Below are 14,095 nucleotides of genomic sequence, written 5' to 3'. Positions count from 1 at the left end.
CAATTAGATTTTACTTTCTCATTTTCAGTTCTTGGAAGACGTAGTTGTAAATACTTAAACTCACATAAAATAATCCAGGAATCTGAAGTGTATTATATAGCTATAATCTAGATTTGAACACATACAGTGTTGCAGCCAATTTTATTAGAACATTCATGTCAAATAATCACCATTTCCCCAACTGATTAGCAAATAAGTAACCATTTTCAACATGAATAACTAAGGAACAAGTTCTTATAAAAGTGTTATCAGTCTACATTTTATGATTTATGTTGCCAAGAAATATACAAATAACATAATGAATAAAGCAAAGAGTTTACAACTTTACAAGGAAAGAAAATGAAACAGGACACCAGAGTCATGAATATTTCTCATTTGTGTACTTATGATATTCTTGTAAACATACACAGAAAAAATGTAGCTGTACAGTTAGAGTGGATTTATATGTAACTCAGAAGTAATTCTCATTCCAGCAGCAAATACTGAACACAGAACAATGGCCCGACAAAGATGTCTATGTCCTAAACTCCAGAACATGTGAATATGTTAGGTTACATGGCAAAAGGGAATTAGGTAGCTAGAGACCGGACCTTCGGGAAGTAAACAGATTTAGATGAGGTCATGAGGTTGGGGCCCTCCTGATGGGATTGGTGCTCCTGTAAGAGAAGATACCAGAGAGCTTGCTTTCTCTTTTTCTCTACCATGTGAGGACACAGCAAGATGCAGTTGTCTGCAAGCCAAAAAGAGAGCCCTCACTAGAACCCGACCATGCTGGCTGGCACTCTGATCTTGTATTTCCAGCCTCCAGAACTGTGAGAAAATAAACATCGGTTCTTTAAATCACCAGTTTACGGCATTTTGTTACGGCAGCCCAAGCTAAGACAGATTTGTCAATCAAATGTTGGAAAAGGAACACTAAAATCAGTGCCAGGAATTAAACCTTAGTAACTTTATCATTATTCAGATGATGGCAAACTCAACAGCCAGAAATTACTCTGCTATTTCATACTGGAAATCGCTGCTCTACAAGAGACAACTGAATAAAGTTCAACTTGATTAGTCATCAAAACACTGGTAGTATCAACTGTGGGGGAAAAGAAATCAGCTTGACTAATCTCTTTTATTGCAGTCCCAACAAGTGTGAAATAAATGTTAATGACCAAGGTTTAATTTTTTCTATGAAGATAAAAAAACTTAACTGAAGGTTCCTTTCTGTTCATATTTCTACTGATGATCACAACACTGTTTAGCTAAGGGCAATGGATGGAATAGAGGTCTTTTACTAGAATTGGATTATGAAAAATTTTTTGCACATTCCAAGCAATGCTGAGCATTTTCAAACACTCCTGATGCAGTCCTTTAGGAGAACAATTTAGTAAATCTAAGAAAATTAAATATATGCATTTTTAGAAACAGGAAATTCCAATTCAAAGAATTCATCTTACAGATACACTCAATATAGGCATAGAAGCATGCAAAGATGAATGTATTAGCACGTTTACTCTCTGCAACAATGTTTGCGACAGCAAAAACAGAGAAACAATCTAAATGTCTGCCACTAGGGAACTGGTTAAATAAACTACAGAACACCCATACAACCCAATACTATGCAATCTTAAGGGAGAAGAGGGTAGCTTTCTTATTTCTGATATGGACAGATGTCTAAGTTTTATGAAGTGGATAGAAGATAATGGTGAGACAAAATGTTTCCAGTTGTGCGTTTAAAAATAAAGAACTATGGAGGCTTCCCTGGTGGCGCAGTGGCTGAGAGTCCGCCTGCCGATGCAGGGGACACGGGTTCGTGCCCCGGTCCGGGAAGATCCCACATGCCGCGGAGCGGCTGGGCCCGTGAGCCATGGTCGCTGAGCCTGCGCGTCCGGAGCTTGTGCTCCACAACGCAAGAGGCCACAACAGTAAGAGGCTTGCGTACCGCAAAAAAAAATAAAATAAAGAACTATGTATTTACAAATGCATAGAAACTTTTGGGAAGAATACACAAATAATTCTAGTTGTTTCCAGGAAGAAGGACTGTGGGTAGTTATGAAACTTTCACTTTTCATTTTATAGCATACTAAATAGTGTGAAAATTTTTTTCAACAATTATCATATAGTTTATAGTCTAGTTCAATTTTAAAATTAAAAAAACATTTTTAAAAGAAAAATTTTAATTTTTGATGAGTATTTGTTTTACAAATAAAACTACAGAAATATTTTTCTTTATGTAAGTAGCAATGCTTAGCACTGCAGAGAAGAGAACAGGGTTCAGAATCAGACCTGAGCTTGAGTTCACACTCTGCCACTTCCTACTTGCATGGCTTGGGCAAGGAGTTTAACTACATTCTGCCCAAATTTATTTGATAGAAGATCAATACCCACATCTTACTGAGTCTGTATGATGACCAAATGAGATAATGAACATGAAAACACTGGATAAAGTGTTCAGTGAATTACAGACATTAAATTGTTTTTATTACAATAAAAGTTACCTGTTGATATCCTAAATTAGAGTCACTTCCATGTATGACTGTATAAAACACAAACTCTACTAAGGCAGGGACTATATCTCCCTCACAGCTGTATTTCAAGTACCTAACACAGAAAGCATCCAAGTATGTACTGAATGAGTGAGCTAAGCTTACCCAATGCAGTAATAGGCACACAAAAAGCACTCAGCAAATACTTGCTCTAATAAAAACGTTCCTGACTCCATTTGACCACTTTTGTCATGTGTTGATACTATTCTCTTGGGTTCTACTAAAGATTAATTAACCATCTCAACTCCCCACCAAGCAATTAGACTGAAGGTGGAAAGGCCTGACCTTTGGAGGCAGGACCTCTTGCCAGTCACCTGATTTCAACTGAAATAACGAAGTTCCTCAGAGGGAAAATGAAGACTGAAAACGTTAGTTAAAAATACATAAATGAGTTCTTTTCAAAAGTTAGACTCATGGGACTTCCCTGGTGGCACAGTGGTTAAGAATCTGCCTGCCAGCTCTATTTACAATAGCCCAGAGATGGAAACAACCTAAGTGCCCATCATCGGATGAATGGATAAAGAAGATGTGGCACATATATACAATGGAATATTACTCAGCCTTAAAAAGAAACGAAATCGAGCTGTTTGTAATGAGATGGATAGACCTAGAGTCTGTCATACAGAGTGAAGTAAGTCAGAAAGAAAAAGACAAATACCGTATGCTAACACATATATATGGAATTTAAGAAAAAAAAATGTCATGAAGAACCTAGGGGTAAGACAGGAATAAAGACGCAGACCTACTGGAGAACGGACTTGAGGATATGGGGAGGGGGAAGGGTGAGCTGTGACAGGGCGAGAGAGAGTCATGGACATATACACACTAACAAACGTAGTAAAGTAGATAGCTAGTGGGCAGCAGCCGCATGGCACAGGGATATTGGCTCGGTGCTTTGTGGCAGCCTGGAGGGGTGGGATAGGGAGGGTGGGAGGCAGGGAGACGCAAGAGGGAAGACATATGGGAACATATGTATATGTATAACTGATTCACTTTGTTATGGGGCAGAAACTAACACATCATTGTAAAGCAATTATACCCCAATAAAGATGTTAAAAAAAAAAAAAAAGAATCCGCCTGCCAATGCAGGGGACACGGGTTCGAGCCTTGGTCCGGGAAGAACCTACATGCCGCGGAGCAACTAAGCCCGTGCGCCACAACTACTGAGCCCGTGCTAGAGTCACAAGCCACAACTACTGAAGCCCGTGCTCAACAAGAGAAGCCACCGCAGTGAGAAGCACACGCACCACAACGAAGAGTAGCCCCCGCACGCAGCAACGAAGACCCAACGCAGCCAAAAATAAAATAAATAAAATAAATTTATTTAAAAAAAAGTTAGACTCATTACTAACTGACTTTACTACTGACTAAAAAAATATGGGAAGCACAACAGTGTGAATTCCTAATAGTATGTCTTGAAAGCAAAATATAAAGTGACAACCTAAATTTGTACAATATTCAATTAATTTAAATAAGGTCACAATCTCAAATATGAGTTCTTTGAACATACCATAAAAGGTACGCTGTAGAGGTAAAATATCCAAAATAGCCTTTAGGAAAGTAGATTATCTTAGGCACCATTTTACAACTCTGGTTAGAGATACCATGTTCTTAGAGAAGTCTTAGGCTGTGTAGACCTTTTATTGGTAACAGGGAGAATGAATGAATTAGCTTGCCCCCTTTAAAGTAAATGCACCTCCCTCCTGCAGACTATTAAAACAATGGTGGGGGCTTCCCTGGTGGCACAGTGGTTAAGAATCCACCTGCCAATGCAGAAGACACAGGTTCGAGCCCTGGTCCAGGAAGATCCCACATGCTGCGGAGCAACTAAGCCCGTGCGCCACAACTACTGAGCCTGCACTCTAGAGCCTGCAAGCCACAACTACTGAGCTCACGTGCCACAACTACTGAAGCACCCGCGCCCTAGAGCCCGTGCTCTGCAATAAGAGAAGCGACTGCAATGAGAAGCCTGTGCACCGCAATGAAGAGTGGGCCCTGCTCACCGCAACTAGAGAAAGCCCCTGTGCAGCAACGAAGACCCAACGCAGCCAAAAATAAATAAGTTAATTTTAAAAAACAAAGACAAAAACAAAAAAACAACGGTGGCCCTTCAGTATGCTGATATGAGATACAAGAGCGAATACAGGAGTAATTACTGCTTGCACACACAGACATTCATATACTCTCTCACTTATTCAGTATTTACTGAGTGTACATCATGTGTCAGGCACCGTTTTAGGCACTAGGGTTACTTCACTGAACAAAACAAAGTTGTTGCCTTCATAAGCTTATGTTCTTGTAGAAAGACAGGCAATAAAGTATACCTTACAATACAGTGCCAGTAATAAATAATATGAAGAAAAATAGAGTGAGAAGACAGAGTGATGGAAAGAGATGCTGTTTTAGACAGCTTGGTCAGAAAATGGGTGACATGAGAACAGAGGCCTGAAAGAAGAGAAGGGCTGAGCCATGCTGATGTCTGCAAAAAAGTGCTTCAGGCAGACGAAGGAGCAAAAGCAAAGGTCTTGGTGAACCAAAAACAAGTGAACTTGGTGCTTTAAAAACCACCCAAAGGCCAGTATGGCTGAAACACAGCACACAAGAAGGAAAGTAGTATCAGCGCAGAGAGGTGGCCAGGAGCCAGGTCCCAGATCCTGCAGGGCCTTACAGGCCATGGTGAAAACTAGGTTTTATTATTTAAGTGTGATGGGAAACCACTGAAGGTTTTCTGATACTCTTTGCTTCCCTTCCCCCAAGACCCCTCAAGGAGTGGCATGACCAAAACTTATGTTTTTTAAAAGACTGCTTTGGCTAATCTAGGGAGAACAGACGCTATGGAGCAAACGTAAAAGCAAAGAGACCAGTTAGGGGGCTACTGCATAGGTTCAGGACAGAGATGAAGATAGTCTGGACCAGGGTTGTAATAGTACAGGCGGAAAGACATGGCGGGATTCAGAATACATTTTGGAAGTTAAGTTGACAGGTTGCTGAGAGACTGGGTATGAGATGTGAGAGAAGGAAGAGTCAAGGAAGATACCAAGATTTGGGGCCTGAAAAACTTGGTAACAGGTGTGGTGGAGTGGGAAATCAAGAGTCAGTTTAGCACATGATGTATTTGTGGTGTCTATTAGGCAGATAGGTGGAGAGGCTGAGTAGGCAGTTGGATATATGAATCTAGAGTTCAGGGAGAGACTGCAGATTTATATATTTTATGCCATGAAACTGCATAAGATTGTCTGGTGTACAGAGGGAAGAAAAGGGGCACACCAATATTTAAGACTCACGAATCAAAAAGGAATTCAGCAGAAGAGAATGAGAGGCAGGGGATTTAGAAGGAAAACCAGGAGTATATGTTCAGGAAGTCATGTAAAAAAATAGTTCAATAGAGTATGAAGACAAATGCTGGGCTGCTAAGAGGTTAAGTAAGATGACTGAGAACTGAGCATTGAATGCAGCAATGTGGAAGGCCCAGGGTATCTTGACAAGAGTTGTGGGGATGCAGGACTGATTGCAATGGGTTTAAAATAGACCTATATGAAGAGAGGAAGGAGAGTCTGTGAGCACAGACAACTCTGCTGAGGTGTCTGGCTATAAAAGAGCCATAGGGTAGAGGAATTCCTTTCACTCTTGCCATCATGGAGCACAGCTGAGATGCAGGCACTGCTCACACCCAGCTCCCTACATTTCCGAGTGCAAAGCTGTTCTAATTTTTGACCTGACCTGCTGGCAAGCCCTCTTATTCCTGACTGTCAGAGCGCCTTCTGTTCACTTCCACCAGAGCTGCTTCTAAACTGCAACAACTGCTGAAGCCCACAGCTGATCCTAATCCCTCCTCAACAGTGCAGCTGCCAGCTCCCACCTACCTTGCCTCAGCCCTTTCCGATCCTTTTTCTGTTTTTCTTGTTTATCATTTTCCTGTCTCTTCTCCATACATTTGATGTCTGAGCAAGAGCTGACCTTTAGATATATAATGTCAGCAGCGACAGGATGACTTCCCTGGCAGGCACAACCTGATCACAACAGAGAGGCAAGAGTAATCTCTGAAATTATGGCTGTCCCCTGTGTACAGCATGGTTTCTGAAGGCCTCAGGGCTGACTCACTGATGGCTTACTCGGAGATTTAAAGATCTCCTGGAAGGTCTGAGGGTTCCTTTAGGCTAGTCCCTGATGACAACCACATTGGTGAGTATCGTAAGGCTTCATTCAGACAATGGTAAATTCCTAAAAGGTATCAATAGGAATCATTTCTCATACTTCCTTATATCATCTATTCAACAGATATTACTGTAGCCTATGTGATTAAGCAATGTGAGACATGTTGGAGTTGCAGAGAAGATGGACACAGCTGCTCCCTTCATAGAGCATAAAGTAGTCTAGTAGGGTATTTACATAAGTAAACAGACACAACATGGTATGGCAAATGTTTTCATAAGGGAATGCAGGATGCTCTGAAGGCACATTGAAAGAACAGCTTATTCAAATCTGTGCATCACAGAAGCTTCCCTGAGAAAGTGATGTTTAAGTTATGAAGAGTATGAGTTAGCCAGATTAAGATGTTTGGGGGGAAGAACATGTACAAAGGCCCAGAAATAAGTGCGAACAGAGCATATTTGGGGACACTGACAAAAGTTAAATATGACTAAGTATATTACGTGTGTACATTCTGAGGTGAGAGTGGGGCACTCAAGAATGAGCAGAGACAGACTAGAGAGAAGGAAGGGCCAGATCTCAAGACATGTTAATGAATTTGGACCATATTCTGGGATCTGTACCAATCTGTTAAAGGTAGTTTTTCCTGGGGAGTAAGAATGGGTAGAGGTAGGAGGACCTCATTTTATTACTTCAAATACTACCATAGTGTTAGGTATTTATTTTTACAGTGCCACGCATCACTTTTGTAATTCAAATTTTTTAATTAAACAAAAAAACACAGAAGGTTTTAAAAGATTACTCTGCACTGTGGAAAAAATGGACTAGAAGTAGGACAAGACTAGAAGCAGGGAGTGCAGTTAAGAAGCTACGGCAATTAATTAGGTGGTTGGAATTATGAGTAATGGTAGTGGCTACGGAAAGAAGCAAGATATAATTAGAAAGTAAAACTGAAAGCTGTTGGTAAGGAACAGGGAGAAATTAAAAAGGACAACCAGATTTCTGATGTGGACCAACAGGCAGACGATGCATAGTGGTGTCTTTCTTTAAGTTTGGGAAAACAGGGCATGACATAGGTATAGGTGTAAAACTGAGTTTAGATTTGGTCATATTAAGCTTGAAGTACCTAGAGGACATTCACATGGAGTTAAAAGTTAACACGGAAGTCTTGAATTTTTAACTCTGGAGAAAAAAAACTGAGTTGTAGAAAGAAATGTAGATATTCCCAGCATACATATGGTAACTTAAGTTTTGGGAAAGGATGACATTTCCCAGGTATACAAAGAGAGTAAAAAGAGAAGCCTGCAACAAAGGCTGGAGGAAGAGCAAGATCTAAAACTGAATTTCTCATAATGATCTGTGACCCATCTGCATCACACTCTCCTGAGGAGTTTGATAAAAATGTGGAAACCTTGGATCCACCATCAACCTACTGAATCACTCTCAGTGACCTGGGAATCTGAATTTTAAGCAGGCACCCCAGATTATTTTTGTGCAAAGTTTGAGAACCACTGATCTAGAAGATAAGCAGAGGTGGAAGAGCCAAAACAAAAAACAAAAAGACCCAGAAGGTTAAGAAGGAGCTGTGCTCTGCTCACCCCTAAAGAAAAATGAGAATTCTGTGTCACAGTAGCCAGTGGAAAAGAACATACCCTTCAAAGCACTGTGGGTTGGTGAAAAGGAAGCCATCAATAGATATCTGTTCAATAAATAATTGGGAAAAGTATTTAAAGTTATAATTTATCTCTGTATATTTCCAAACTCCTATTACTACTCTACCATATAAACAAACTTAATACCTGGGTAATTTATAAGAAGAAAAATAATAGTGGGAAATATCTTAAAAAATGGGTTGAATGAGAATCACTTTTGATGTCAACGTCTAGTATAAACTGCAGGTGCCTAGCTACTGAATAACCAATATGACCTCCAGGTCCAAGCAAATCCCTTAAGTGTATAAACATAGAAACATGCTCTATGTCAAAAGATGGGTTCAGTTTTGAAAAGCACCAAAATGAAGCTGTCAGCTTCACAGTACAATATGGATGCTCTCTCCCAGATTAACCAAATCACTTAACATGAGACCAAAATTAAACCACTCCTTCACTTGTAAGCTGTTAAAAATCAACAAATAAAGATTTAGCCAGTTTGTCCAACTAAATATGATAGCTGTTCCCTAGGTCATAGTTGCTGAAATGGTTGCTTAGCAAACAGTTTTTGCCAAGTTTGCTAAGCTTCAGAACATTAGTTTCGTGAGAAATCTCATTTGTTCTGAGCAGTTAAACGGATCTGTACTCCGAAGACATCTGCTTGACAGGAGGCAAAATGATTACGTGACCCCCAAATTAATTCATACCTATTTGGGACCCTCCCCCATCCACCCACCCCCAATTTAAAGTTATCACAAAACATTCTGCAAAGGTAAAGCAAACTGGAAAAGAGAAGACATCTACTTCATTTGGTTTTGTTTTTCTTTCTGTTCCTTCCTTTGTAGGTGTTATGCAGATAAAAAAAAAGCACTTCAACCTTAGTATAAAGTGCTGGCTTACACATTACTGCAGATAAATACATTTTTACTTATTGTTACCACTAAATGCCATTCATTAGTTGTGTCTTTGGGGGGGGGACCTTCTCTCCTATGAGTCGCACCATATATTCTTTAAGAATTTTTTCCAAATCTAAGATGCCATGGTTCTAAGATTGGAGGAGAGGGAAACAGCAGCAAAGAAAATAAATAATATAATGTTATGAGAGAGTTGATAATCTAAATTTTCAAGATTTAGACCTAACTAACATTTCAAGAGTTCATCTGTTAGCTGGTAAGCTGTAACATGAAGCGTACATTTTTCCAAAGAAATGATGTGACAGATAGGCTCTTAGGCTAATTCACAAAAGTTTATTTAACCTTCAGTGCAAGAGAACTGCTAGGCACTTGTGATTAAAATAGAAAACAGGTGTTGCCACAAGAGTAGTTAAGCAAAAACAATGTCAAAATGAAACAAACAAAAATTTATCTTGAAGTCAAACAAAAGATCTAGTTACTGTAGATCTTCCTAGCAACTAGATTATAAAAGCTCATACCTCAAGTCCATGGACTCCAAGTTAAGGACTCTTGCTTAAATAAGGTGAGAGGATCTTACTAGTTTTCAGGTACAGGGACATTAGGGGTTCAGAAGTATGCCAAAGCCCAAAGCTGGGAGACCGGCACAGAGCTGGAGAGGAGAAAGAGAGGAGGGGCTTTTCTTAGACGTCCTCTGACTGCAGTGGGAAATGAACTTAGTGACTGGAGCATTCTCTTCACATCCCAGCTCCAGTATTCCCTGTACAACACTCCTGGGAGTTCAGTGGCAGCTCAGTAAAACACAGAGCTTAAAAACACGGATGGCATGCTTCCTGGACGGAGTGGGGACTGTGGAAAGGAACAAGTCCCTGAGTCGCCATGCCAAGTATTGGACATCTACTACTGCCAGAAGCAGCTCAGCTTGGACTGCGAGGAGGCTGCCTGGAGCAATGTCTGCTTCCCTGCTCTGACTGAAAGGCCCATTTCAACCCCCCAAAGATCTACGGCTTCCAATATACATGCATGTTCACAAGTCTGCAGTCTGTAACTTGTGGGTGCCTATCTTTATCATCTGCTAAGGCTTGAAATAGAAAAGCCAAACGAATGTTCTCTTCTTCTGGGAAGGATTGCTTACTGTACTTAAAACTTTAACTATTATGAGGGAAAATGTCCCTATCTAAGTCTGTATTTTGGGCAATTCAGATTCTTAATTCATAAGTACTTACCCACATTCACTCTGGAAAACAATGATCTATTACACTTAATTTGGATAGGTTTAAATATCAAGTGAAGGACGTCCCTGGTGGCGTAGTGGTTAAGAATCCGCCTGCCAATGCAGGGAACATGGGTTCGAGCCCTGGTCCAGGAAGATCCCACATACCATAGAGCAACTAGTCTGTGTGCCGTAACTACTGGGCCTACGCTCTAGAGCCCATGAGCCACAACCACTGACCCCACGCGCCACAACTACCGAAGCCCAAGTGCCTGGAGTCTGTGCTCCATAACGAGAAGCCACCACAATAAGAAGCCCATGCACCACAACAAAGAGCAGCCCCCGCTCACCACACTAAAGAAAGCCCCCACGCAGCAACGAAGACCCAGCGCAGCCAAAAATAATTAATTAAGATAAAAGTTAAAAAAACTAAATTAAAATAGAGTTTCAAAAGGTTATTTTCTAAGACCTGCTATTTCAGTTTGCCCTTAACCCTTTCCCTAATATTAGGCAACTTTAAAAATGAAATTGGGGGATTTCCCTAGTGGCGCAGTGGTTAAGAATCTGCCTGTCATTGTAGGCGACACGGGTTTGAGCCCTGGTCTAGGAAGATCCCACATGCCGCGGAGCAACCAAGCCCGTGCGCCACAACTACTGAAGCCCGCGTGTGTAGAGCCCATGCTCTGCAACAAGAGAAGCCACTGCAATGAGAAGCCCACACACCCCAACGAAGAGTAGCCCCTGCTCAACACAACTAGAGAAAGCCCGCGCGCAGCAACGAAGACCCAATTAGCCAAAAATAAATAAATAAACGTATAAAATAAAAAAAAATTTTAAAGATGAAATCAGGGAGCTCCCTGGTGGCCTAGTGATTACGATTCCGGGCTCTCACTGCCATGGCCCAGGTTCAATCCCTGGTCAGGGAACTGAGATCCTGCAAGCCATGCAGCACAGACAAAAAAATGAAATACTTCTGTTCTCACTCAGATGTTAAAACTAAAAACAAGGAGCAAGGGATTTGGTACGCCTGGTAAGACACAGTACATATACTAAATTTTACTTTATTTTTTTGATGTGGGCCATTTTTTAAGTCTTTATTGAATTTGTTACAATATTGCTTCTGTTTTATGTTTTGGTTTTTTGGCGGTGAGGCATGTGGAATCTTAGCTCCCTGACCAGGGATCGAACCCGCTCCCCATGCATTGGACAGCAAAGGTCTAACCACTGGACCCCCCAGGGAAGTTCCTATACTAAATTTGAATTAGTTATGTTTCTGAAAGTATGAATAGATCTGCAGTACACCCAAATCCACATACTAAAGAGACCTTTCAATTCTTTAATAAGTATATCCAAATGTGATAATTAAGCACAATGTAAATTGAGGTTTGGATTCTGCCTGCAGTCAAATTACTGCCAGGAAGGGCTGCATGGGTAATGTATGCAGAGCTATCAGAGTGGAACTCAGAAGCTGACTGTGAGGTCCAACTCTCTTACTTTATTTACATGTGCTTTTCCCCTCGGATTAAATCCAACTTCCCTCCCCTGGCCTCTTGTTACACTGTGGTCACCAACTTTATTTCTTCTGGTATAAAATTTTGTAGTTGCCTGGACTTTACACTGTAAATGTTATGTAGCAAAGTACTGGAAAATTCACCAAAGAGGATCACTAAAAAGGCATGTAGTAAAGAAATCTTGCTTTCCTAACTCTAAGCCTAACTACCTACTGTAGGAGTGACTTGGAAGAGATCCAGAAGATTCTGTAGATTTCTCCCTTTCTCTAGCAAGTTTTTAGTAACCCCTACCTTTCCCCCACCAAAACATATGTACGCAATGTGCAAAAAGAAGGAATGTGTTAAAAAACAAAAACCAAATCAGATTCTACCTTCCCTTTGCAATGTTCAGCATATAAATACATTTCTACCAGCTTTCTACCACTTTTCAGGTGGGCTACTTTCTCAGCTGAGTAGCTGGACATCAAAATGAGAAGAAGTCAATGTCAGGGAATATAAATAGCTGTGACCCAAAACAATACTGTAAAAGAGCCAGTAGAAGAAGGGCTCCCCAAAATGCAGCAGGACTTGACGCCACATCTCCCTTCATAAGGGTCTCAGGGAAAACCATCATCTGGAGAGAGAAGGACAGAAGCAACCAGGATTCACACAAGATTTCCAATCTTCTGTTAGAGGTGAATTTGTAAGTGTTGTCTAGGGTTTCTGAAACACACATGCATATTTTAAATCTCAGCTGGTATGGCCATGAAAAGGAAATTTTTTTCTAATGTAACTTAGGTATAGAGAAATGCCACCCCACAGAGTCAGTCTTTTCTCAGATATACACTGAAAACCACTCACCAAAACCAACGCTGACTTTTAAATTGCTTTACTCATTCATTATATTTAAGACAAAATTTGCCATCACATGGTGAATCTAAATGTGAACCTCACTTTACACAAAGGTAAGCCTAGCATTGTGTTCCTATCACCATTCATTACATACAACCCAGTACTTTCACAGAACAATGGTTAATACATTTCAGATCGGTGGGCTAAATTAAATTGCATGAGGCACACAGATCACTTTCTAAATGTTTGCTGGACTTTATAGGCTTGTTCTCAGGTGTTGGAAGTCATTAAGTTTATCAAGTTTCTGTAGCAGAATACACACTCACGCATTCTTTAGGCATCAGCAGCATTCACAAAATACAGGCCATCAGAAAGTTATGTAAGAAAAGCAGCCTCTCCTCTGAGGAATTAATTCAACCTGACAAGAATCCGGGAAATCGCATATCCTCCCTGAGGGGCTGGGTCACAGGAACTAGGTAAAGAAACAATGCAAAGAACACTGGGATACTAGGGCGGTTGACTGCTGAAAAGATGCAGGCAACGCCACCAGAGGCATCCTCAAGCATTCCTTCGCAAAGAGAGCGTGCGTGTTGTGTCTAATGAGCCCCTGCTGACCTGGGTAACGGTACCAGCTGAAACCACCACAGCTTGACACGAACGCCAGCATGTGGGACAGGAGACCGGGGGAAGTAGCATTAGGTGACACACTGCCTAGGGGTGCCGAAGCTGTCACCTCCCTAGGACTCGCGCACACCCGGGCGCTGCCACCTGCTTTCTACTTCCTCGGGGAGGGCTGGTGACGCGTGGGCCAGAGAGGCACCAGAGGAGGGATAATGAATCCGGATTTTAAAGCTAGGGAACCAGATCATGTCCCCAGGACCCGAACTCCCGGGGAGAGTCGCCCGGCCCCAGGAATGGAAGCCTGAGAACTTGCAGGCAGCCGAGCCCAGGTCCAGGACACAAGTGGGAAGGGGACCGGTCCGAGGGCGGTGTCGCCCACACCGCGACACCGGGACCGTGGGACTGCAGGCTGGGGGCGGGGCCGCGCGGAGCCAAACAGCCAGGGGCCGGGCCGGGCCGGGGAATCCACCCCCGGGCGAGGGCGGGCGCGGGCGGAAAGGGACACCCTGGCCGCTACCTGCTGCTGGATCTTCCCGTCCTCCGTGACGACCCAGTGCGTGGTGGCGAAGGCCCCTCGAGCTGCCACACTCAGCAAGGCGGAAAGGCTGAGGAACCAGCCTGGACTGGAGCACGGCGGCAGCTCGCACCGTCCGCGGACCCCTACTGCCGCCGCCAT

The 14,095-nt window shown here is 42.0% G+C and overlaps 1 protein-coding gene across 5 annotated transcripts in view; it reads right to left on the bottom strand.

The window, feature by feature from the left end:
- The window catches only part of TTC17 (tetratricopeptide repeat domain 17), a 157,619-nt gene extending 143,524 nt beyond the window's left edge, over positions 1-14,095 (bottom strand). For all 5 annotated transcript variants that reach the window (XM_065881707.1, XM_065881706.1, XM_065881709.1 and 2 more), the window contains exon 1: positions 13,937-14,095. In XM_065881707.1, the coding sequence (XP_065737779.1) occupies positions 13,937-14,095 (159 nt within the window). The remainder of the gene's footprint in view (positions 1-13,936) is intronic.

The sequence above is a fragment of the Phocoena phocoena genome, chromosome 8 (assembly GCF_963924675.1).
Source record: "Phocoena phocoena chromosome 8, mPhoPho1.1, whole genome shotgun sequence".
NCBI lineage: Eukaryota > Metazoa > Chordata > Mammalia > Artiodactyla > Phocoenidae > Phocoena > Phocoena phocoena.
The sequence above is the reverse complement of the archived record's forward strand: the minus strand, read 5'-3'. Positions and strand labels throughout refer to the sequence as shown.